The sequence below is a fragment of the Hypanus sabinus genome, chromosome 1, assembly GCF_030144855.1.
Source record: "Hypanus sabinus isolate sHypSab1 chromosome 1, sHypSab1.hap1, whole genome shotgun sequence".
In the NCBI taxonomy this organism is placed as follows: Eukaryota; Metazoa; Chordata; class Chondrichthyes; order Myliobatiformes; family Dasyatidae; genus Hypanus; species Hypanus sabinus.
Window position 1 is genome coordinate 180,119,855 of NC_082706.1, and position 24,758 is coordinate 180,144,612.

Here is a 24,758-nt window from a genome sequence, read left to right on the forward strand (position 1 = left end):
TTCTGTTATTATTCCTGTGAACCTCCTCTAGACCCTCTTCAATGCTAGCACATCTTTTCTTAGATAAGGGGTCCAAAATTGCTCACAATACTCCAAACACGGTCTACTCAATGCCTTGTAAATCCACAGTATTACATCTTTGCCTTCCTTATTACCAGCTCAACTTGTAAGTTAAACTTTAGGGAATCCTGCACAAGGTCTCACAATTTCCTTTGCACCTCTAACCTTTGAATTTTCTCCCTGCATAGAAAATGGTCTACACCTTCATTCCTTCTACCCACGCACAACCGTACACTTCCCTACACTATATTCCATCTGCCACTTCTTTGCCCATTTTTCCACCAGTCAAACTCCTTTTGCAGATTTCATGCTTCCTCAACACTACCTGTTGCTCCACGTATCTTTGTATAGTCTGCAAACATTCAAATTATTGCCATAAAATGTGAAGAGAAGAAGTCCCATTACCAACCCCTGCAGAATACTGCTAGTCACTAGCAGCCAACCGCAGAAGGACCCCTTTTCCAACTCTGCCTCCAGCCAGTCACCCAATGTTGGATCCTACAGTGCTGGAATGCCATATGTTTGAAGTTATTTAGCTCTTTGATCTTCAGATTATTTCAGTCATGCTAGTATCAAGCCAGTATCTTTCCTGTAATACCATGGGCTTTATCTTGTTAATCAGCCTCATCTGGGTCACCTGGTCAAAGGCTTTCTGAAAATCTATGTAAACAACATCAACAGACTCGCCTTTGTCTATACTGCCTGTTATTTCCTCAAAGAATTCTAACAGATATGTTAGGCAAGATTCCACTTTAAATAAACTGTGCAGAGCTTGGCCTACTTTATCATGTGACACCAAGTATTTCAAAACCTCTTCCTTTATAATGGACTTCAGTATCTTCCCAACCACTGAAGTCAGGCTAACTGGCCTATAATTTTCTTTCTTCACTTCCCTCCCTTCTTCAAGAATGGAGTGAAATTTGTTAATTTTTAGTCCTAAGGAACTATTCCAGACTCTATTGATTCTTGAAAGATCTTTACTGTTCACTGATGTATGGCCTTTGGGGAATCAGACAAGGCTTAGGGGTTGTTCTGGATGGGTGGTGTACTGATACTCTGCAACTGTAATGTCTTTAAGGTGAAATGGCTTTATTTTGGGGCAACTGGGTTCCATAGAGCGGATGTGGATGTTTCGTGTATACAATTGTCTGAAATCTGCAGTGACCTCCTTCACAGTCCGCCATTACTTAAAAATGGAAAATATAATGAGGCATTAATTGTCTGTGGATCATTGATACTTGTTTATTTGCACTAAATTTTGTAGCAAAATTGTGTTTATTTCTATCCATATTTACGAATAGATTTGACTAATAAATTGTCTTCTTTTTTAATTTAATAAGAGGAGCATGATTCAGAACACAGAACTTCATTGTTTCAATGACATTTGGCAAAATGGGAATTCAATCAGCTGATGCCAATGAGCAGAAGAATCTCAGTGATAATCATTTTCATCATTGCTCAATTGAAACTACAACAGGTCAACATTACCCCAACTAAGTGCCTGGCTCTGCTGTTCATATGGGAACCTCAGTCTTCCCAGACTGAGATTCCAGACCATGGATACCACTTTTGCCAATTCTGGCTCCAAGGATTCCAGATAGCTCCAGACTGGGTATCCTACCATTGCCATCTCTGGTCCGATGACCACTGGTGCCATCAGACCACACATTACTTGGCCTCCAGCTCCAGCCCCAACCCCAGGCCAATTCACTTCTCACTGCTACTGGGTCCCTGGGCCCTCCTTCCCTCCCCTTAACCCTAGGTCCCTCAGGGCTTCTCCATAACCTCTTGGATTCTCCCACCCGACTTTTCCTGAAGATCCCAACTCTCCCATCTCCTTTGAGGCCTTCAACTCCCTTCCCCCCTTTGATCCCAGCTCTAATCCCTGCCATGTCTTCATCACCGCCACCACCCCCCCCCCCCGTCTTGAATGTTCTGTCCTCAGCATGAGCTTGTTCCCCTTCACCTGCACCTCAGTTATTTTCATGCCTGCCACAACTCCGAGTTCTTACTCCATCACCACCATCTCTGAGCCCACTTCTCTAGCAAGCTTCCTCTTCTTCTTGGATACCCCACTCTGGTTTTCTGCCTATTCTGGATCCTTTCATCTAAAACTGCGATGAGACATCAACCAGTTCAACTTCAGCACTCTCTTCTCTGCGAACCTTAGCCCTTCTGAATGCACTGCACTCCACTCTCTCTGCGCTAATCCCATCCTCAGCATCACACCCACAGGGCTGCCGTTGTAGTCCGGCGAACTGACCTCTACCTTAATGAGGTCAAGCGGCAACTCTCAGACACCTCCTCTTACTTACCCCTTGAAAAGAACCTCACTCAGGACCATCGATGATGGTCTCTGCCATCATCACAAACCAGGGAGAGAGGGAGCATGTGGGTTGTTGAATGCCAGATGGATTGCGACTGTCTTTGGTCTGTGCCCTCGCTATCCCTTAGTTCACCTTTATGCTCAGAAGCGGGTGTGCTTTTTGTTTTGCCGGTGGGGGGGGATTGTTACTTGCCACTGCTTTTGCGTGGGAGGGGGGACTTTGGGGTTCTCACGTTTAACTGTCGTTCATCCTTTGGGGCATTTCTCTGTTTTCGAGGATGTTATGCAAAGAAAAAGCTTTTCAGGAAGTATATTGTATACATTTCTCTGACATTAAAACGAACCTTTGAACTCTTGAAACCTCATCAACTCTGGAAATCTTTCATCCACTGCCACCAACTTCATAGTTTCCTTACCCCTCTCTTCTTGTTTCTATCTCATAGAACAGCAAACGGTCATCCAACCCACTGTATCTCCTACCCAAGATCCACAAATCTGCCAGTCCAGGTAGGCCCATTGTTTCTGCCTGCTTTTCCCCCACTGAACTTGTGTCCTCATACCTTGATTCCGTCTTATCCCCCTTGTTTCCATCTCCCTTCACAGCTACATCTGTGACACTTCACATGCTCTCAATCTCCTCAGCTTTCCATTCTTTGGCCCAGATTGCCTCATTTTCACCATGGATGCCCAGTCCCTATACACTTCTATCTTCCATCAAGAATGCCTTAAAGCTCTCCTTTCTTGACAACAGACCTGACCAGTTCCTTTCCACCATCACACTCCTGCATTTGATAGTAATGGTCCTCACATTCAACAATTCCTGTTTCAATATCCCACTTTCTCCAAACTCAAGATGCAGCCATGGGCACCCGCATGGGTCCCAGCTTTGACTGCCTTTTAAAAACGCAAACATGAGGAAAGCTGCAGATGCTGGAAATTCAAGTAACACACACAAAATGCTGGTAGACTGCAGCAGGCCTGGCAGCATCTCTAGGGAGAAGTACAGTTGACATTGCGGGCCAAGACCCTCCGTCAGGACTAACTGAAAGAAAAGATAGTAAGAGATTTGAAAGTGGGAGGGGGAGAGGGAAATCCAAAATGATCCTATTGTTCCTATAGATGCTGCCTGGCCTGCTGCATTCCACCGGCATTTTGTCTGTGTTGCTTGACTACGTGGAACAGTCCATGTTCCAGCCCTTCCCTGGTAATGCTTCCAACTCTTTCTGCACTACACTGGCAAGTGCATTGCTGCTGCTTCATGCATCCACGCTGAGCTCATCAATTTCAAAAACTTTCTCCCCAACCTCCACCCAGCCCTCAAACTCACTCGGTCCATTTCTAACACCTCTCTCCCCTTTCTTGATCTCTCCGTCTCCATGTCTGGAGACAAACCATCTATCAAATTCTTTAATAAACCTTACCAATTCCCACAGCTATCTTGACTGTATAGTTTTCCCACCCTGTCTCCTGTAAAAATGCCATTCTCTTCTCTTGGTTCCTTCGTCTACACTGTGTCTATTCCCAGGATGATGCTTTCTTTTCCAGGACATTAGAGACGTCCTTCTTCAAACAAAAACTGTGTTTTCCTTCTTCTACCCTCACGCACATTTCCTCCATTTCCCAGACATCCACATTTACCCCATCTTCCCACTACCTTAGCAGGGAAGAAGTTCCGCTCATCCTCACCTATGTACCACCCCTCTACATCCAATTCAGACACATCAGCCTCTGCAACATCCTCTATTTTCAATGGTACCCTACCACCAAACACATATTTACCTCCCCCATGCACTGCTTTCCACAGGGGTCGTTCCCTCCATGATACTCTTGTCCAGTCATCCCTCCTCACTAATCTCCCTCCTGGCACTTATCCCTGTAAACATATTCACCTCCTCACTCATCTCCATTCAGGACCCCAGACAGTCCTTCCAGGTGAGGCAATACTTCACCTGTGAATCTTCTGGGGGGGTTACCTACCAATGCTCCCGATGTAGCTCCTCTACAATGGTGAAACCCGATGTAGACTGGGTACTGATTTGTTGAGTACCTTCACTCCATTTGCAAAAAGCAGGATTTCCCCGAGGCAAATCATTTTTATTCCAATCACCATTCCAATTCTGAAAGGTCAGTCCATGGTCTCCTCTTCTGACGCAATAAGGCCACGCTCAGGTTGGAGGAGCAACACCTCATACTCCATTTAGGTAGCCTCCAACCTGATGGCATGAACATCAATTTCTCCCACATCTTGTCATCCCCCACCCCCCTTCCCTTGGTCAATCTCCCACTTGGCCCCCGCTTTACCTCTTATCCTCACCTGCCTATCACCTCCCTGTGGTACCCATCCTCCCTCCCTTTCTCCCATGGTCTACTCTCCTCTCCAGTCAGACTCTTTCTTCTCCAGCCCTTCACCATTTCCACCAATATCCTCCCAGCTTCTTACTTCATCCCCTCCCCCACCCTCCTGGCTTCACCTATCACATTCTAGATTTTACTCCTCTCCTCCCCCCCACCTTCTTACTCTGATATCTTCACCCTTCCATTCCAGTCCTGATGAAGGATCTCAGCTTGAACCTTCAACTGTTTACTCCTCCCCATGGCTGCTGCCTGAGTGCTGAGTTTCTCCAGCATTCTGGGTGTGTAAACCTTAGTCTTTCATTGCTTCAGGAGAAAAACTAACAAACTCGATACTCACCCTTGTGCTTTCATTGACGAGGACTGAGCAACCAGCCAGACAAGGACTGAAGTATGTTATCCCATCTGATCCACAGACAGGTTCATAATCATGGATTCTGCATCCACAGTTAACATTGCAGTCACCAGTTAGATTTCTGTGCGCCATTGTAAGTGAAGGGCTGGAAAGTAAACAAAAAGAGCAGCTTCTGCCTTAATTCTTCTACCATAGACTCCTGAGCTTCCCTAAACATCATTCTTAAACACGAAACAATGAAGAATTATTATTTTCCAGTGGGACTGGAAAGGTTTAGGCAGGCATGATCTCCAAGTGAATCTGCATGTAGGGTTACTGAATGATAGCTCAATATTCAATAAATACTGATGAATGCTTGCAGACTTTTTCCCCTCAGGTTGGCCGAGACTAGAGGTGATAGTTTTAGGGGAGAAAGGTGAAATATTCAAGGGGAATCTTAAGGGAAACTTTTCATTCAGAGGGTGATACCAGTGTAGGATGAGCTGCCAATGGAAGTGGCGGATATGAGATCAATTTCAACACTTAAGTTTAGATAGAAGGGGTTTGGATTGATATGGGCCAGGTCTAGACCGACATTGGCTGAAGGGCTTTGTTTCAGTGTTGTAGTATTATATAACTCTATGACTCTTGTTATGTCCGCAGCCCCCTCCTTTGTGAGAATCGCAAGAGCACTAGTTGAGGGGGGGTCAGTAGACCCAGGAAGTGGGAGAGAGAGAGAGACGTGCCGAATACCGCGTTCCACCTGGGATGCAAAACAAGGCGACATTGACTATTGTCTCATGGAGACCACGTGTAAAGCCCTCGGGCAAAGTGGGCTGGTTGAGAGAGAGATTGCATCATCCCAACCTGATTGACACCTGCGACCCCGTGAGGAAGTATAAAGGAGGGTCTGGGGGGGGACAACCCCTTCAGACGCACCAAGAAGACATGATAGCGATCCTGTCATAGCAGGAAGCCATTTTGAAGGAAGCCACGTGCGTTAGATTCCGGGCCTGGAGTCTGTGGCTGGAATCATGGAAAACCGCTTTTAACTAACATCGGGGGGAGCCCGCTCCCCTGATTCAACAGATTTGCTTCATAAAGACCCGGGCAAGTTTTCCTTTTCTCACCAATCTCTCTCTCTTTCTCTCTCCAACACGTGAAACCCAGTGATTCCCAAAAGGCTGAAGCCTGCAGACTTCTGAGTGACTTTTATATTTCCAACGGACAATATATTATCCCCTAGACAACAGTCGAGCTCATTTCTTAATGATGATTATTACTATACCCGCGCTTTAGATTGAGTATTGACGACGTATATTATCTGAATGTTTGTAATAACCTTACTCTTGTGCCCCTTTATAAATAAAAACGTTTGAAAATAGTGCCATCAGACTTCAACGGACCTCTCTATCCTTGCTGGTAAGTGGTCCAGTTACGGGATACGTAACACTCTAAACTAAGGAAAGAATAAAGTCATTTTCAGCCTAGTATATTCCAATAATTTACATTTTTCAAGTTTTCCCTGTACTATTAAAGATTCTTTTGGCTTTCACACCACCATAGCGACTTGGTATTTAAATCTATGAACAGATCTGATAGCGAATAAGGAAAGATTACTCCTCTAGCAGAGTCACTGATCAATACTAGATTAGAGTCGGAGCTCCTTATCCGCGGATTCCGCATGCGGGAAAACCCGGAAGTTCTCTCTATAGCACTCGTTGTTTGAGCATGTACAGACTATTTTTTCTTGTCATCATTCCCTAAACAATACAGTATAACAACTATTTACATAGTACTTACATGTATTAGGGATTATAAGTAATCTAGAAATGACTTAAAAGTACAGGCAGTCCCCAGATTATGAATGAGTTCCATTCCTGAGTCAGTCTTTAAGTCGGATTTGAAGTCGGAACAGGGACATCCGGTATTATTTAACGTCAGTTAGTCATACGTTTTTCTTAGTATATAGTACATACTTTACCTTTCTATGCATATAAAACACTTGAAACATGCATATTTCAATAATTAAACCACTGCATAGCTTAGTAATAATTGTAGCTTTCATCGGGGCAGGGCCTTTCACGTGTTCCATTAAAATTGTTCTGATCGCTGACCGACTGTGGCCTAACACTTTTCCAATGACTGATGGCATTTCACCTCTTTCCGATCGCTTTATTACTTTTACCTTATTTTCAATCGTGATCGTGATTATTTTCATGAACAGAAACACTGCGGATCCAGAGCTGCGCTGCCAGGTCCTAATGTCCACTGCATCGAGACGTTAAATAAAGTCCAGGGTTCCGATGGGTCCTAAAGACCACCGCACTCGGCCAGGTTAAATAAGGGACTTGAGCATCCACGTTTTTTGGTATCCACCGGTGGGGTGGGGGGGGGGGGTCCCAGAACCAATCCCCCATGGATAAGGAAGGCCGACTATATTTTAAAACCCTTAACAATTAAAAAAAAAGGTGAGGCACGAGCTTCTCTGAACAAGACACTAAGGAGCTGAAGGAACTTAGCAGGTCAGGTTGAAAATTTTCAGAGTTGAAAATTCAGGTTGAAATCCTTCATCTGGACTGAAAATATTCAGGGGAGATAGCTGTGGGGAAAGGAATGGGAAGTTGCTGATGGGTGCAGTTGGATCCAGCTAAAAGGCGTGATCTGCAGTTGAGGGAGGGAGGACTGTGGGAATGCTGTATGAAGTTGAGAGCTGAAGGCCTAAAGAAAATGGATTCTGATAGGAGATGATAAATGAACAGGAAATAAAGACAAGGAGGTGGGGAAGGGTACCAGTGGGAGAAAAAGGGACAGTGGTTAGTGGAAACTACAGGGATCAATGTTTATGCCTTAGGTTGGAGGCCGGTGAGGATTTGTTCCTCTAATCTGCATCTAGCCTCAACCGAACAGTGGAGAGGCTGAGGGCAGATACGTCAGTGTGGGAGCGGGAAGAGGAATTAAAATGGCTGGCCACTGGGAGATGGTTAACTCTGCATTTGAATACTTTTCATCAGCGTGGTTGTGGCAGTGAGCAGGGAAGGTGGCTAAATATATACTTATCCAACTAAATATTCGCTTTCAAATCATTTATATAAGTAATGAAAAACAAGGGTCCTAACACCAATCCCCGCAGTATACCAATGGCCATCATTCTAAGAAACAATCTTCAACCACCACCCTCTGCTTCCTACCTCCAAGCCAATGTTGAATGCACCTAACAAGCTCTCCCCGGATTCCGTGGGGTCTAACCTTCCAGGCCAGCAGGACATCGTTGAAGGTTTAGCTAAACTAAAATAGACAAAATCCACCACCCTGCCCTCATATATTCCTCTAGTTCCTTCCTCAAAGAACTCTAAAAGGTTCATCAAGCCTGACTTTCCAGACAAAGCTATGCTGAACCCTGCTCATCACTCTCTCAAATGCTGGTACATCCTATTCCTCAGAATGCCCTCTAGCATTTTCCATCACTGGTGTTTGACAGGTGTGCCTGGAGTTCACTTTGCTATCCTTCTTAAGCAATGAAATGACATTAGCAAAGACCTACAAAATTCCTTCTGTAGCCTCTATTCATAAAGTCCACTTGGTCAGGCTCCGGTGATTTATCTGCCTTAATGCACTGTAAAGTTACAAGTACCTCCACCTGTAATACAGATGTTTCCCAAAACATCTCCAATTGTTTCCATTATCTCCTGAGCAATCTCTTGATTGAAATATATAAGATTATTAAGTGATTGGACACTCTAGAGGCAGGAAACATGTTCCCGGTGTTGGGGGGAAGTCCAGAACCAGTGGCCACAGTTTAAGAATAAGGGGTAGGCCATTTAGAACAGTTCAGGAAAAACTTTTTCACCCAGAGAGTTGTGGATCTGTGGAATGCTCTGCCTCAGAAGGCAGTGGAGGCCAATTCTCTGGATGCTTTCAAGAAAGAGTTAGATAGAGCTCTTAAATATAGCAGAGTCAAGGGATATGGGGAGAAGGCAGGAACGGGGTACTGATTGTGGATGATCAGCCATGTTCACATTGAATGGCGGTGCTGGCTCCTGCACCTATTGTCAACCATAATTTTCTGCTTAGTAAACTCAGAAGATAAGCATTATTTTTAAAATCTCAGTCATTTACTGTGGCTCTATACATAGGTGTCCCTGTTTATCTCCAAGGGGACCTACTCTCTCCTAGGTCCCCTCTTACTTTAGTATAGCAAAAGAACCTCTTGGGATTTTCCTTAAACACGCTTGCCAGATTTATCCCATTCTCTCTCTATGCCTTTCCAATTCCCCTCTTAAGTGTATTCTGCCTACAAGCATGCTTTTTGGCATCTCCTAAGATAGTCTCTTACAATGATCCTGACCTTCTGGGGTCTTGACTAAATGTTTGACAGGGAACTAGAGTGAATTACTGAGCACACAGTATTGGCGGTAAATAGCTTAGAATAGTTCTGAAATCCAAGCTGGGAAAGGTATGTCTCCAAGACATCTTTAAGGGAAAATGCCTCAAGAAGGCAGCATCCACCATTAAGGCTTCTCACCATACAGGCATGCCCTTTTCTCATTACTACCAATGGAAAGGAGGTGCAAGAGCCTAAAACCCACACTCAACATTTTAGAACAACACACACAAAATGCTGGTGGAACACAGCAGGCCAGGCAGCATCTATAGGGAGAAGCACTGTCAACATTTCGGGCCAAGACCCTTCGTCAGGACTAACCGAAAGGAAAGATTTCCTTGTGTTTGCTGAACACCTTAGGAAAGTTTTTTCCCAGTCACCATCAGATTTCTAACTGTACATGAGCAGTAACTCATCGTTCCCTTTATTACTCTCTCTCTCTCTCTCTCTCTCTATATATATATGTATGTATGTATGTATTTATTTATTTGTTAATTAATTAATTACAGCTTAGTGATTCTTATGTCTTGAACTGTTTCAATGCCATAAAACATCAACTTGAACAACTTAGGCCAGTGATAATAAACCTGATTCTAATTCTGATACCAGAAAGTGGAAAATATCAGGACACCAGGGTCATTTGTGGATCATTAACCTTGCTGTTTACAAAGATAAAGATCTTAAAGGATTAAGTTGTTCCATAACTGGAAGTAAACTTTTGTTTACATCTATCCATATTTATAAATAGATGAAGCCAGTAAACAGGTTCTGTGTTGCCTTTAAGGCATTTGTTTAGCTTATTATATTTTCACTTTAGTAATTCGTTTGTTATCATTTTCTAGTTAAAGTTAAGGTTGTTTAAAGTAAATTTGTTGTCTGTGATATATCGCGGCATGCGATGACGTCACACCCGGTTACGCCGCGTCTTGTGGGAAAATACCGGTTTGGAGAAACGGGAAGGAGGGGGCTTATGTGTGTGCAGGATCAACGCAAAAGTTTTCTTTCTATGCACTAGAAACATCATAGAAGCAACGCCGTAAGTTCATGAGATAATCGATATGTTGAATTTAAAATGTTAACGCTGATTCTGTTAAAAGTAATGATGATTGATAAAGTTTATGTTTTTTGTTATTTCAAGAGTTGCAGATAGTCTGCGTTGAAGTGTATTTAAAGCCAGTCGATGGCGTAGGTAGATTCTGACTGTATGTTACACTTTAATGTAATATAGTTGTTGTAGTTTTACTTTTGGAAGTATTTATGATGTAAATGTGATGTCAAGAAGGAAACAAATACTGTATACATTTTGTATTGTTTTATCAACAGTTTTCACCATACGTTAATGTGGAAGAATGAACAGTAAACGGTTAATCTTACTGGGACCGCCTCACTGACTGGTTTATGCTTGGTGTTTAGTTCAGAGTTTTTACACCTGTGCGAGAACACTACAGGTTCTATTTTTTTTAAAAGGGCTGGAAATCAACTTCTGGTTTAAGATGGCACTGGTGACCCTCAGCGACTTCTGGCTGGTGGCTAGCGAAACAAAGATAGCAACTAAATACATTGTTAATCACATTTTGCCTTGCAAATGATCATGGTAAGTCATAGTCTGTAACTTTCCTTTGGACTTGAAGGCAACTCGGCGTGGCAGAACCGAGGCAAGACGAGCCTCGAACCCATCGCCAAAAGGTTCGAACGTTTTAGCACCGTGCTGAAATCCGTATCGAGGCAGCGAGGTCCAGGCACCACAGCATTCTAATTCGACTGAACTCTATGTTTGGCCGGGACTGAAGTGCTGTGTCTGCAAGATGTGCTTGTTTTCTCTTTGTGCATTGGGCGTTCAACAATCTTTTTTAAAATGGATTGTTTGGGTTTTCTTTGTTTCATGGCTGCCTGTTAGGTTGCATAATATATGCATACTTAGGTAATAAATGTACTTTGAACTTTAATGAAGGATTAACCATTTATCAAGCTTGATGTCCACCATCAACTGATGCCACTTAACCTGCCTGATGAGTATTCTTATTTTTAATCCAATGATTATGAACGAACCATGAAGGAAAACTCTGTACACTACTCTGAATCACACCAGAATCTGGTTTAATATCACTGGCATATTTCTGTTTTTAATACAAATTGACCAAAACTGCATTTTCACTTGAATCCATCAATATGACCAGAACACTTTATGTACTTCCTGCTACATAACCAGAACTGTGTGACTTGATTTGGTCAATGAGAAGGAAATTGATTTTGCTGGCTGTTTGAAACCACAAATGATTCTTATTTTCCACTGTGCCCAAATATTTTTCCACTTTAAAACTGAGATAAAGGATACCAGGTCCAATAAACAAACAGCTGCCAATTTACTGTTACCATTCTTTTTTTTTAACCAATTTTACTCTCAAACGTTATTACAGACAGAACTTCTTCACAAGAAGTCCAAAATGTAAAGTAAGATAATTCTTACCCTGTGGTGTAGGGTATATTAATGCCTCCGAGATTAATGCTTTCACAGCCGACAATAAAGAGTGTGGAGAAGCACAGCAAAGAAACCCCACTGCAGATCATAGCAAGCTTAGCTGATTCTCGTGCGCCAAGCTTGAGCTTTTTAATAATGTAGCCCCCAAGGATAATGCCAACACCAGCACTGGGAACGATGACCACACCTGCAATTAAATCAAGCATCAATTTATAAATTATTCACATATAGAGAACTACGCATCATTTCTAAAGTGCAATGTATGAGTGAACCAAGTTTGACAGCTTCATAGATTTTCCTTCCAGTTACATATAAAGCATTTATAAACTACCTAATTTTGTTACTTAAACCTTGGTACATTCACAGGATGGACAAGATTCTATTTTGTAATTAACACCCCTCTTTAACGGTTCCTTGTTCTTACTGTCATCCTCTAAATAATCCTGTAGATTGTTTTAACTTACAGATTTCCTCACAGAAATGTAATTTAGTTTCATTAGTAGACAAGACAAATACAGTTATTCATTAGAAATGGAGCTCCTGAACATTTTCAATCTAACAATACACTGTTCACCTTAAAGATTTCTACAATATACCACTGAGAATTTTAAATTTACCTTCCTTTCAAAGAAGATTCTAGGCTTAACTTATTGCAGATGCCATTATTTGAAAAATGCTGTCATATTTTTCCAATAGAGCTTATCTTTTGACTGAAATATTAAGCTATATTTTCCTTTAAAAGTTTTACAATTGATAAGTATTAGGAAATTTATAATATTATTACCAAATATATCAGTGACAGTTCTGGTTTGCTCTACTATCAAGTTGCATTTATGTATCATTTCTTTATTGTTAAAATATTCTGAGATGCCCCCCCAGACAGGCCTGAGAAATATGGCTACTGGTAATGGAAAGGAGAAAAAGGATCTAAAGCTTTCCCAGCCTATATGATGAATAAACTCTTCTTGGGCTACCAGGGGTACAGATAGTGATTATAACTGACATTTTGATGACAAACTCTGCCATCTTCTTCAGGGATGATGCCTGGGCATGTCTAGACTGGTGGTACTTATAACCCCATAGTCCGTCCCTCCTGATTGGTTAGTCTTCACCCAATCAGGTTTTCAGTCTCCCACCTTGTTTACAATCAAATTCCAGTTCTTACTTAGAGAGAGACCTTCATTTTTGTTAGTTATTTTCCTCTAGCTTTATTTCCATGGCTTCCTTTACCAGTATTTTGTGTCAGTCTTCACTGTGGAAGATACTAGTGGAATGTTAGATGCGTGAGTGTCAGGAGGCAGAAGTGAGTGTCGGGGGCATAAGTGAGTGTCAGGGGGCAGATGTGAGTGCTGTTGCTATTATGTGGAGAATGTATTTGGGAAGCTAAAAGGCCTCAACGTGTATAAGTCACTTGGACCAGATGAACTACACCCCAGGGTTCTGAAAGTGGTGACTGAGGAGATTGTGGAGGCATTAGTAGTGATCTTTCGAGAATCACTAGATTCTGGAATTAATCCTGAGTTTCGCTCTACTCTTGAAAAGGGAGGGAAGCAGAAGAAAGGAAATAATAGGCTGGTTAGCCTGACTTTACTGGTTGGGAAGATGTTGCAGTTATTATTAAGGAACAGGTTTTGAGATACTTGGGAAGCACATGATAAAATAGGCCAAAGATTATGGTTTTGGAAAGGCAAAATCTTGCCTGACAAATCTTTTGGAACTTTTTGAGGAAATAACAGCCAGGACAGAGTAAGGAGTCAGTGGACGTTTTGTGTTTAGATTTTCAGAAGGCACAGGAGGCTGCATAACTACAGCCCATGGGTATTACAAGAAAGGTACTAGCATGGATAGAAAATTAGCTGGTGAGCAGAAGGCAAAGAGTGGGAATAAAGTGGGCCTTTTCCAGTTGGCTGTTAGTGATCAGTGGCGTGCCACAGGGTTTGGTGTTGGGACCATTTCTTTTCACAATACACGTCAATGATTTAAGGGAAGGAATTGATGCCTTTGTGTCCAGGTTTGCAGAGGATACAAAGATAGGTTGAAGGGGCAGGTAGTGTTGAAGAAGCAGGGTTTCTGCAGATGGAGTTAGACATATTGGGAAAATGGGCAAAGAAGTTGCAGATCGAATATGGGGAACATAGGGAAGTGCACAGTCATGCACTTTGGCAGAAGAAATAGAGACATAGACTATTTTCTAGATGGGGAGAAAAATCAAAATCAGAGGTGCAGAGAGACTTGGGAGTCCTCGTGCAGAATTCCCTCAAGGTTAACTTGCAGGTTGAGTTGGTGGTACGGAAAGCAAATGTTACCATTCATTTCGACAGGACCAGAATACAAAAGCAAGGATGTAACTCTGAGGCTTTATAAGTCATTGGTCAGACTGCATTTGGTATATGGTGAGCAGTTTTGGGTCCCTTATCTAAGATAAGAAGTACTAACATTGGAGAGGGTCCCAAGGAAGTTCATGAGAATTATCCCAGGAATGAAAGGGTTAATACATGAGGAGCATTTGATAGATCTGGGCCTGTACTCACTGGAGTTCAGAAGCGTGAGGGGAGATCACATTGCAACCTATCAAATATTGAAAGGTCTGGATAATCTGAATGTGGAGAGGATGTTTCCAATAGTAGGTGACTAGGACCAGAGGGCACAGCTTCAGAATCAAGAACCTATCAAAAACCGTCTTAAATATGCCCAATGAATTGGCCTGCACAGCCATCTGTGGTAATGAATTCCACAGATTCACCACCCTCTCCAATGCTAGTACATCTTTTCTTAGATAAGAAACCCAAAAGTGCTCATATTTAAAACAGAGATGAAGGAAAATTCTTTAGCAATTAGGTGGTGAATCTATGGAACTTTTTGCCACAGACAATAAGGCCAAGTCATTGGGCATACTTAATGCAGCAGTTGATAGGTTATTGATTAATCAGAGCATCAAAGATTTCGGGGAGAAGGGAGGAAAATGGGGTTGAGAGAGATAATAAATCAGCCATGATGGAATGGCAGAGCAGACTCAATGGATTGAATGGCCTAATTCTGCTCCTGTGTTGTGTGGCCTAAAAATTCCATGTGCTATAGCATATCATTCTGACCAACAAGCTATCATAAATGTTACTGTAGAAGTAGCCAGGGTAAACCGGAATGACAGAAAAAGATGAGAAAAGAACTTCTAATTTTAAGCCTGAAATTATATATACCAGTAACAGTTCAGTTGGAGGTTCTGAAGTTACCAGGTGAAGCAAGCGTGACTGAAATGTGCAATTACATCAAGACAGGGTGAACAGAAGAAACATTTTTCACAACTTGAGAATGTGCCAAAATGTTTTACAGCCAATTGAATAGAACATAAGAAATAGGAGCAGGAGTCGCCCATCTGGCCCGTCGAGCCTGCTCCGCCATTCAATAAGATCATGGCTGATCTGGCTATGGACTCATTTCCACCTGCCTGCCTTTTCCCCATAACCCTTAATTCTTCTACTATGCAAAAAGCTATCCAACCTTGTTTTAAAATAATGTGAAGCACAGTCAAGGCTGCAATGTGGAAAATATGGTGTGTGTATAATGTACCTATAACAAAATCCAACTATCAGAAATGAAAAAAAAAACTAGGTCTACTTCCCACCCATTCTTTATATACATTTAGCTGGGTCAAGAAAGACAAGTTGATTATTTTTTCTGATTTAGTTATCTTTCACGGAATGGAAATTCATCATATGCTAATACTATTTAGCCTGAACATTATCGGCATCATTTTAAACTGGAGCTGGATATTTTGAAACTTTGCAGATCCCAAATTTTGTGACTCCCTCAAAAAAGCTGACTTAGAAATTCTTGCACAATATGTTTGAATGGTGCATGTTAGTTTTATACTAACGTAGAAGCAGCCAGGGTAAAAGAGCAAACTGGAGAGAGAAACGTTCTCATTCAAAAGTGGTAACATATCCTCAAATTCCCCAAATCCTCAAATTTCATCTGAATCTGCCACACTTGTGCGTAGAATGTGTTTGTATGAGCAGGGGATCTCATTTTATGCATTTAGGCTTACTCTCAGTAAAGCACTCTTTAACCGAGAATTGGTGTCTGCTTCAATATTTGTTGGGGACACCATTTTAACTCGTCTTTAGACAGTATTTCCAAAGTGCCCATCATTTTGCAGAAAGATCCTTATTTTAAAGGGTTTCCTTGGTATTTTCTCCCCCCACACTCACTCTTCCTCACTGCCAACATTCTTGGAGCCACTGTTCGCATCTCACTGCAACCCATATACTGATTACTTAGTCTTTCTGCATCCCTCATGGCTTATGCAATATGATGTAATGGGTACTGATGTCCCAGATCTCAGGCTACTGCCCCATCCCGCACCAATCAGCAATGTCTCTAACGTTCTTATGTCAAACCTGATCCTCTCTATCCTTGTCCTTAACCACGTGATTCCAACCTGATTTGTTCAATCAGGGTCTTCGTGCATAGAGGCAATGTCCCATACAAATCTGGTACAATCTTCTTGCAGTGCCACTCTGACGTGCCTTTCCTAGCAATCTGTAAGTTCTTATGCATAGAAGGAAACCATTTTCTCCACATAATTCGTACTTTTTTTAAAACAACTTTATGCCCACTTTAGTTATACATTCTAACTTTCCCCCCAAAAACTGAGAAAAACTATAAGCCAGAACTGACTGAGGAACAGCTTCTACCCCAGAGCTGTGGCCTCCATCACACCACTCCCACAGAACAATGACTGAAACTGTGAGCACACACAAGGACTCAAATACTTGCACTGACGGCACTTTGTGCATTACTGTGATATTCTGGTGCTACTGCAACTTATTTTCTGCTACTTGTCTATTTAATACTGTTTTTCTATTACTGTCTTGTTTTTATCTACCGCTTTATTTACTTGCCTGAGAGGAAGCCAAACAGAGTTTCATTGTACTTATGTATAATGACAATAAAGATCATTCAATTCAATTCAAATAAAAGTGAATTACATACATTGTGGGGTTGAATCAGTTTGCTGACTGAGGAACCAGTTGGCAAAGCTTACCCAGCTCACTACGTTATCATGGTAGCTTCACAGATAAGCAAGTGAAATTCCTCATCCAGAAAGTCAAATAACTTAAATGAGTGGTTGAAGATCCCTTACATTAATAAGTTGTGTGGTGGCCAATCAACAGAGAGGGAATGCGTAAAAGGGGCTGCTTTTTCAATCAGGTCCACAATCAAGATTTAAAAGGCAGAGCTTTGCAGCATTTTTTCTGAATTGTGTGGGGACCAATCAACACAAAGGGATTCATTGGAAGGGGTGAATAAAAGTAACACAGGTGCAAGGAGTGGCCATTCCTGTGAGTGTGCCGGTGTTTAGAGTGACTTTGGCTCATCAGGCTTGGGTGACATCAAGGTTGGGTGACATAAAGTATCTGCCAACTTACTCCTTCCTATTTTGTCATTCCTCAAATAAATTCTTCTCAGGCTCCCAGCTGGGTACAGGTATCAATTATAGCCAACATTTCGATGACAAACTCTGCTATCTTCTTCAGTGATGATGCTTGGGCTAGTCTGGATGATGTCAAGTCTGGTGGCATTTATACCCCTGTATTCCATCACTGCTGATGAGTTAGTCTTCACCCAATCTGGTTTCCACTCTCCCATCTTGTTTACAATTTATTTCCAGTTCTTAATTAAAGTGAGACCTTCATCTTTGTTAAAATTCTTTTCCTCTAGTTTTATTTCAATGGCTTCCTTTAACAGATGGTCCCAATAGTCCATCAAAGTCAATCCTAAGGCCATTGCAGTTTTCTGCTTCCGCTGATTTTTCCGGGTAACCCAAACGGATGTCCCTCCTGTACTCCTTGATCCGGGTTTACACTGTGTCTCCTGTTTGGCCGACAAAGCTGCTTCAAATTCACAAGGAATCCTGTAAATGCCAGCTGATCTAAGTCCTCGGTCATTTTTGAGCCTATCTAAACTTCCTTACTGGATTGTAGGTGGTATTAATCCAGTGTCTCTTCATGATCCTGGCGATGCTTTCTGAAACCATGAAAATCTAACCCATATGAAGAGGCGGAATACAGGAATACAAATACCACTAGACTAGACTTGCCCAGGCATTATCCCTGAAGAAGAAGGCAGAGTCTGTCATTGAAATATCAGTCATGATTAATACCTGTACCGAGCTGAAAACCCGAGAAGAGTTTATTCGTCATGTACGCCAGGAAAGCACTAGATCTTTTTCCTTCATTCCTCATCTGTTAGGGCATAGCAGTGTAGTGAGAATGGCTTCGGGGCAGAGTTCTGCACTGTGTGGGATATGGGAATTCTGGGAGATCTCCAGTCTCCTGGATAAAGACATCTGCACCAGCTGCACTGAGCTGCAGCACCTGTGAGAACATATTAAGGAACTGGAGCTGCAGCTCGATGACCTTCAACTCGTATGGGAAAATGAGGAGGTGATAGGTAGGAGCCACAGGGAGGTAGTCACCCATTGGTTGCAGGAGACAGGCAACTGTCAGGAAAAGGAAGAGAAATGACAGCCAGTGTAGAGTACACCAGTGACTATTCCCCTTAACAATGCATATAACTTCCGATACTGTTGAGGGGAACGCCCTTCGCGGATTTCTAAGACTGAGTCTGTTGCTGTGGCTCAGGAGAGTAGAAACGTGAAGAGGACTGCAGTGTTGATAGGAGATTCCATAGTCAGAGGAACAGAGACAAGGTTCTGTGGGCACAGTAGAGACACCCCAATGGTACGTGGCCTCCCTAGTGCCAGGGTCAGTGATGTCTCAGATCAGGTCTATTGCATTTTCAAGAGTGAATGTGAGCAGCCAGAAGTCTTGGTGCATTCTGGCACAAATGGCATAGGTAGACAAGGTGAGGAGGTCCTGAAGAGTGATCTTGGGGAGCTAGGTAGAAAGCTGAGAAACAGGATAGTTATCGCTAGATTGCTGCCAATGCCATGTGCCAGTGAGGGTAAGAATAGGATGAATTGGCAGGTGACTGTGTGGCTGAGAAACTGGTGCATGAAGCAGTGGTTCAGATTTATGGATCTTAGGGGTCTCTTCTGGGAAGGTACAGTCTGTACAAAGGGACGGGTTACAATTAAACTGAGAGGAACCAACATCCTTGCGGGCAGGTTTGCTAGAGTTTTTGGGAGGGTTTTAACTGATTTGGCAGGGAGTTGGGAACCAGAGTGATAGTGTGCAAGATGAGGTAATTGGTTTACAAACAGGCGATGTATAGCGAGACTACTAATAAAGACAGGCTGATGTTAGGGCAAAATAGCAGTCAGCAGGATGAGCTGCAATGTAAAAGGCAGACAAAATCAAAAAGGGTGAATACAGGACTGAAGATGTTATATTTGAATGTGCACAGTATACAGAATAAGGTAGATCAACATGTAGCACAGTTACAGGTAGGCATGTATGATATTGTAGGCATCACTGAATCATGACAAAAGAAGATTATAGCTGGAAGCTTAATGTCCAAGGAAACACAATGTATCAAAAGGGCAGGCAGGCAGGTAGAGGGGACGGTATTGCTCTGTTGGTAAAAAATCCAATCAAATATTAGAAACAGGTGGCATAGGGCCAGAAGGTCTATTAATCCAGTTCCGGTATGGGGGAGACAGTCAGAGCAGTGGTGTTCTCCGTATGCAGTATGTGGGAAGTCAGGGTCAACACAGTTGTCCCTGATGACCACACCTGCAAAAGGTGCGTCCAGCTGCAGCTCCTATCAGCCGGAGTTAGGGAGTTGGAGCTGGAGCTGGATGAACTACGGATCATTCGGGAGGCAGAGGCAGAGATAGATAGGAATTATCAGGAGGTAGTCACACCAAAAAACCAAGAAGTAGGCAGATGGGTGACGGTCCAGAGAGGCAGGGGGAGCAGGCAGAGAGAGCAGAGCACCCCTGCGGCCATTCCCATTAACAATAAGTATACCGTACTGGATACTGTTGATGGGGATGACCTACCAGGAATGAGTTGTAGTGGTCCTGCCTCTGGCACAGAGGTTGAACCCTCAACTAGAAAGGGGAGGAGGGAAGAGAAGAGAGCGATAGTTTTAGGGGATTCTATAGTCAGGGGGGCAGATAGGAGATTTTGTGGGGCAGATCGGGAGTCTCGGATGGTATGTTGCCTCCCTGGTGCCAGGGTCCGGGACATCTCAGATCGGGTGCAGGCTATTCTTGAGAATGAGGGCATGAACCCAGATGTAGTGGTCCATGTAGGGACCAACGATGTAGGTAAGGTGAGTGAGGGGGTCCTGCTTAGAGAGTTCAGGGAGTTAGGAGTGAAGCTGAAAGGCAGGACCTCCAAGGTGACAATCTCGGGATTGCTACCTGTGCCACGTGCGAGTGAGGCGAAGAATAGAATGATTATGCACATCAATACGAGGCTGAGAGCATGGTGCAGAAAGGAAGGGTTCAGGTTTTTGGATAAATAGTCTTTGTTCCAGGGACATTGGGATCTGTTTCGAAGGGACGGTCTACATCTGAACCGGAGGGGTACTAACATTCTTGCAGGAGTGTTTGCCAGTGCTGCTCGGGGGGCTTTAAACTAGATGTACAGGGGGTAGGGATCCAGATCCAGAGGGTTGGTCAGAAGGAGCATGGGGTTAAATGTGTAGAAGGTTTGGGTGATTTTGAGAAGGTCATCAAAATTCAGGGTGCAATTAGCCCGATGGAAGTTCAAGGAGCTGGGTTAGGTACAGTAGACGGTGTTTTAAGCAAAGAGAGGAGGAATGGGCTCAGAATTCTATACTTGAATGCATGTAGTGTCAGAAATAAGACAGATGAGCTTGAAGCTCAGATGAAAATGGGGAACTACGACATTGTTGGGATAACGGAGACATGGCTGCAAGGGGATCAGGCCTGGGAATTGAGTGTACCAGGGTATACGTGCTATCGTAGAGACAGAAATATGGGAAGAGGGGGTGGGGTGGCCCTGTTGGTGAGGAATGAGATTCAGTCCTTAGCAAGAGGTGACTTGGGAACAGGGGAAGTAGAGTCTGTGTGGATTGAGCTGAGGAACAGTAAGGGTAAAAAGACCCTAATGGGTGTTGTGTACAGGCCCCCAAACAGTAGCGTGGATATTGGGTACAAGTTGATTAGGGAGTTAACATTGGCATGTGCTAAAGGTAATGCAGTCGTTTTGGGAGATTTCAACATGCAGGTGAACTGGGAGAATCAGGTAGGTGCTGGACCCCAGGATAGGGAGTTTGTGGAGTGTCTAAGGGATGTATTTTTGGAACAGCTTGTGCTTGAGCCAACCAGGAACGAGGCTATTTTGGACTTGGTGATGTGTAATAAACAGGAATTGATAAGTGATCTTGAAGTAAAGGAGCCATTAGGAAGTAGTGATCATAACATGATAAGTTTTTATCTACAATTTGAGAGGGATAAGGGCAGATCAGAGGTGTCAGTGTTGCAATTAAATAAAGGAGACTACGGAGCCATGAGGGAAGAGCTGGCCAAAGTTAAATGGGCGGATGCCCTGGCAGGAAAGACAGTGGATCAGCAGTGGGAGATATTCTTGGGGATAATACAAAAGATGCAAAAGCAGTTCATTCCAATGAGAAGGAAGGATTCAAAGAGGGGGAAGCGGCCACAGTGGTTGACAAAGGAAGTCAGAGATTGTATAGCATTAAAGAAAAAGAAGTATGACAGGGCTAAGATGAGTGGGAATACAGATGATTGGGAAAGTTTTAAGGAACAGCAGATCTTAACTAAAAAAGCAATACGGAGAGAAAAAATCAGGTATGAGCTCAGTCTAGCCAGGAATATAAAAGGGGATAGCAAAAGCTTTTTTAGCTATGTGAAGAGAAAGAAGATAGTTAAGAACAATGTTGGCCCCTTGAAGAATGAATTGGGAGAAATTGTTACGGGAAACAGGGAAATGGCAACAGAATTTACTGCGTACTTTAGATCTGTCTTCACCAGAGAGGACACAAGCAATCTCCCAGATGTATGGATGGGCCAGGGTCATAAGATATCAGAGGAATTGAGACAGATTGACATTAGGAAAGAAACTGTGATGAGTAGACTGGTAGGACTGAAGGCTAATAAATCCCCGGGTCCAGATGGTCTGCATCCGAGGGTTCTAAAAGAAGTGGCTCAGGAAATTGCGGATGCATTGGTAATCATTTTCCAATGTTCCTTAGATTCAGGATCAGTTCCTGAAGATTGAAGAGTGGCTAATGTTATCCCACTTTTCAAGAAGGGAGGGAAGCAGAAAATGGAGAACTTATCACCCTGTTAGCCTAACGTCAGTCGTGGGGAAGATGCTTGAGTCCATTATTAAGGATGAAATAGTGGCACATCTTGATGGCAGATATAGGATTAGGCCGAGCCAGCATGGATTTACCAAGGGCAAATCATGCTTGACTAATCTGTTGGAGTTTTTTGAGGGTGTAACAAGGATGTTAGACGAGGGTAAGCCAGTGGATGTTGTGTACCTAGATTTTCAGAAGGCATTCAATAAGGTGCCACATAGGAGATTGGTGAGTAAAATCAGAGCTCATGGCATTGGGGGCAGGGTTTCAACATGGATAGAAAACTGGTTGGCAGATAGAAAGCAAAGGGTAGCAGTGAATGGGTGTTTCTCGGATTGGCTGGAGGTGACTAGTGGGGTATCACAGGGCTCTGTATTGGGACCACAGCTCTTTACGATTTATGTCAACGATTTAGATGAGGGCATTGAAAACTATATCAGCAAGTTTGCTGACGATACTAAACTGGGTGGCAGTGTGACATGCGAAGAGGACGTTAGGAGAATACAGGGAGACTTGGATAGGCTGGGTGAGTGGGCAGATACTTGGCAGATGTCATTCAATGTGAATAAATGTGAAGTTATCCACTTTGGAAGCTGGAACAAGAGGGCAGAGTATTGTCTGAATGGTGTAGAGTTAGGTAAGGGAGAAATGCAAAGAGACCTAGGAGTCCTAGTTCACCAGTCAATGAAGGTGAATGAGCAAGTGCAACAGGCAGTGAAGAGGGCAAATGGAATGTTGGCCTTTGTTACAAGGGGAATTGAGTACAAGAGCAAGGATGTCCTTTTGCATTTGTACAGGGCCCTGGTAAGACCACACCTGGAATATTGTGTGCAGTTTTGGTCTCCAGGTTTAAGGAAGGACATTCTGGCAATTGAGGAAGTGCAGCGTAGATTCACTAGGTTGATTCCTGGGATGGCAGGGCTGTCTTACGCAGATTGGAGAGATTGGGCTTGTACACGCTGGAATTGAGGAGATTGAGAGGGGATCTGATTGAAACGTTTAAGATAATTAAAGGATTTGATAGGATTGAGGCAGGAAATATGTTCCAGATGTTGGGAGAGTTCATTACCAGAGGGCATGGATTGAGAATAAGAGGTCAGTTATTTAAAACAGAGTTGAGGAAGAGCTTCTTCTCCCAGAGAGTTGTGGAGGTGTGGAATGCACTGCCTCGGAAGACGGTGGAGGCCAATTCTCTGGATGCTTTCAAGAAGGAGCTAGATAGATATCTTATGGATAGGGGAATCAAGGGATATGGGGACAAGGCAGGGACTGGGTATTGATAGTGAATAATCAGCCATGATCTCAGAATGGCGGTGCAGACTCAAGGGGCCGAATGGTCTACTTCTGCACCTATTGTCTATTGTCTAATTGTTGTGGACAGAGCTAAGGACAGACCTTGAGTTATACACAGACCCTCACACTGTAGTAAGGATGTGGTCTACAAATTACAACAGGAGATAGAAAATGCATGCCAAAAGGGCAATGTTACAATGGTCATGATGGATTTCAATATGCAGGTAGATTAGGAAAATCAGGTTGGTGCTAGATCCCAAGAGGGGGAGTTTGTAGACTGCCAATGAGATGGCTTTTAAAGGCAGCCCATGGTTGAGCCCACTAGGGGACCTGCTATTCTGGATTGGGTGTTGTGCAATGAACTGGAATTGATCAGTATTACAGTGGAGAAAATGTAATTACAGAAGCATGAGAGAGGAGTTGGCCAAAACTGATTAGAAAAGAGCACTGGGAAGGATGACGGAAGAGCAGCAATGGCTGACATCTCTGGTAGCAGTTCGGGAGGCACAGGATATATACATCCCAAAGAGGAATAAGTATTCCAAAGGCAAGATGACACAACCATGGCTAACAAGAGAAGTCGAAGCCAACATAAAAGCCAAAGAGAGGGCATAGAGTGCCAGAGAGAGGGGTGGAGGGCAGCAACCAAACAATGTTCCCTCTCAGGCATGCGTGTGTGCCGCACACACATCCTTTGCTACCTGCGCACAAAGGAAATTAAACTGTTTGTCACCTTTTACCCCATTGGCTTGTTGAGTATATTTCACAATCATTCACAATCACACTTCCTTTTCCAGTTTCTGATGCAGACGGTTTTGACAACATGGAGTTTGCAACAAATTTGTCTACTGATTTTAGAACAGGCTTATTCATACTGTTTCTATTGAAGAAGTTATTGATTCGTTCTGTGGAATTCCAAAGAAGCAAAAGGCATGAAGCACAAAAGAGCTGCGAGTTCATTTAAAGTGGAATGGCTTAATGAAACAATAATGAAACTGCAGCACCAAAAGTTCATGAGGTCAGGAATGTGCAGCAATTGGACTTTGTTCCAGGGAAAGTGGGACCTGTTCCGACAGGACAGTTTGTACCTGAACTGGAGGGGGACTAACATCCTTGCGGGAAGGTTTGCTAGTGCTGCTCTGGGGGGTTTAAACTAGATTTGCAGGGGGAAGGGAACCAGAGTGCTAGAGCAGATAGTGAGGTGGAGGAGGATAAAGGTCATGCGAGGACTGCATGTATAGACAGAAATCAAAGTTTTGTATGTGAT

At 43.2% G+C, this 24,758-nt stretch overlaps 1 protein-coding gene across 1 annotated transcript in view; it reads right to left on the reverse strand.

Annotated features, from left to right (window-relative positions):
- LOC132382925 (solute carrier organic anion transporter family member 5A1) overlaps positions 1-24,758 on the reverse strand; it is a 207,352-nt gene that overhangs the window by 21,821 nt on the left and 160,773 nt on the right. The window contains exons 5-6 of the mRNA XM_059953535.1: positions 11,924-12,122; positions 5,079-5,238 (exon numbers count right to left, since the gene is read on the reverse strand). Coding sequence (XP_059809518.1) covers positions 5,079-5,238; positions 11,924-12,122 — 359 coding nt within the window. The remainder of the gene's footprint in view (positions 1-5,078; positions 5,239-11,923; positions 12,123-24,758) is intronic.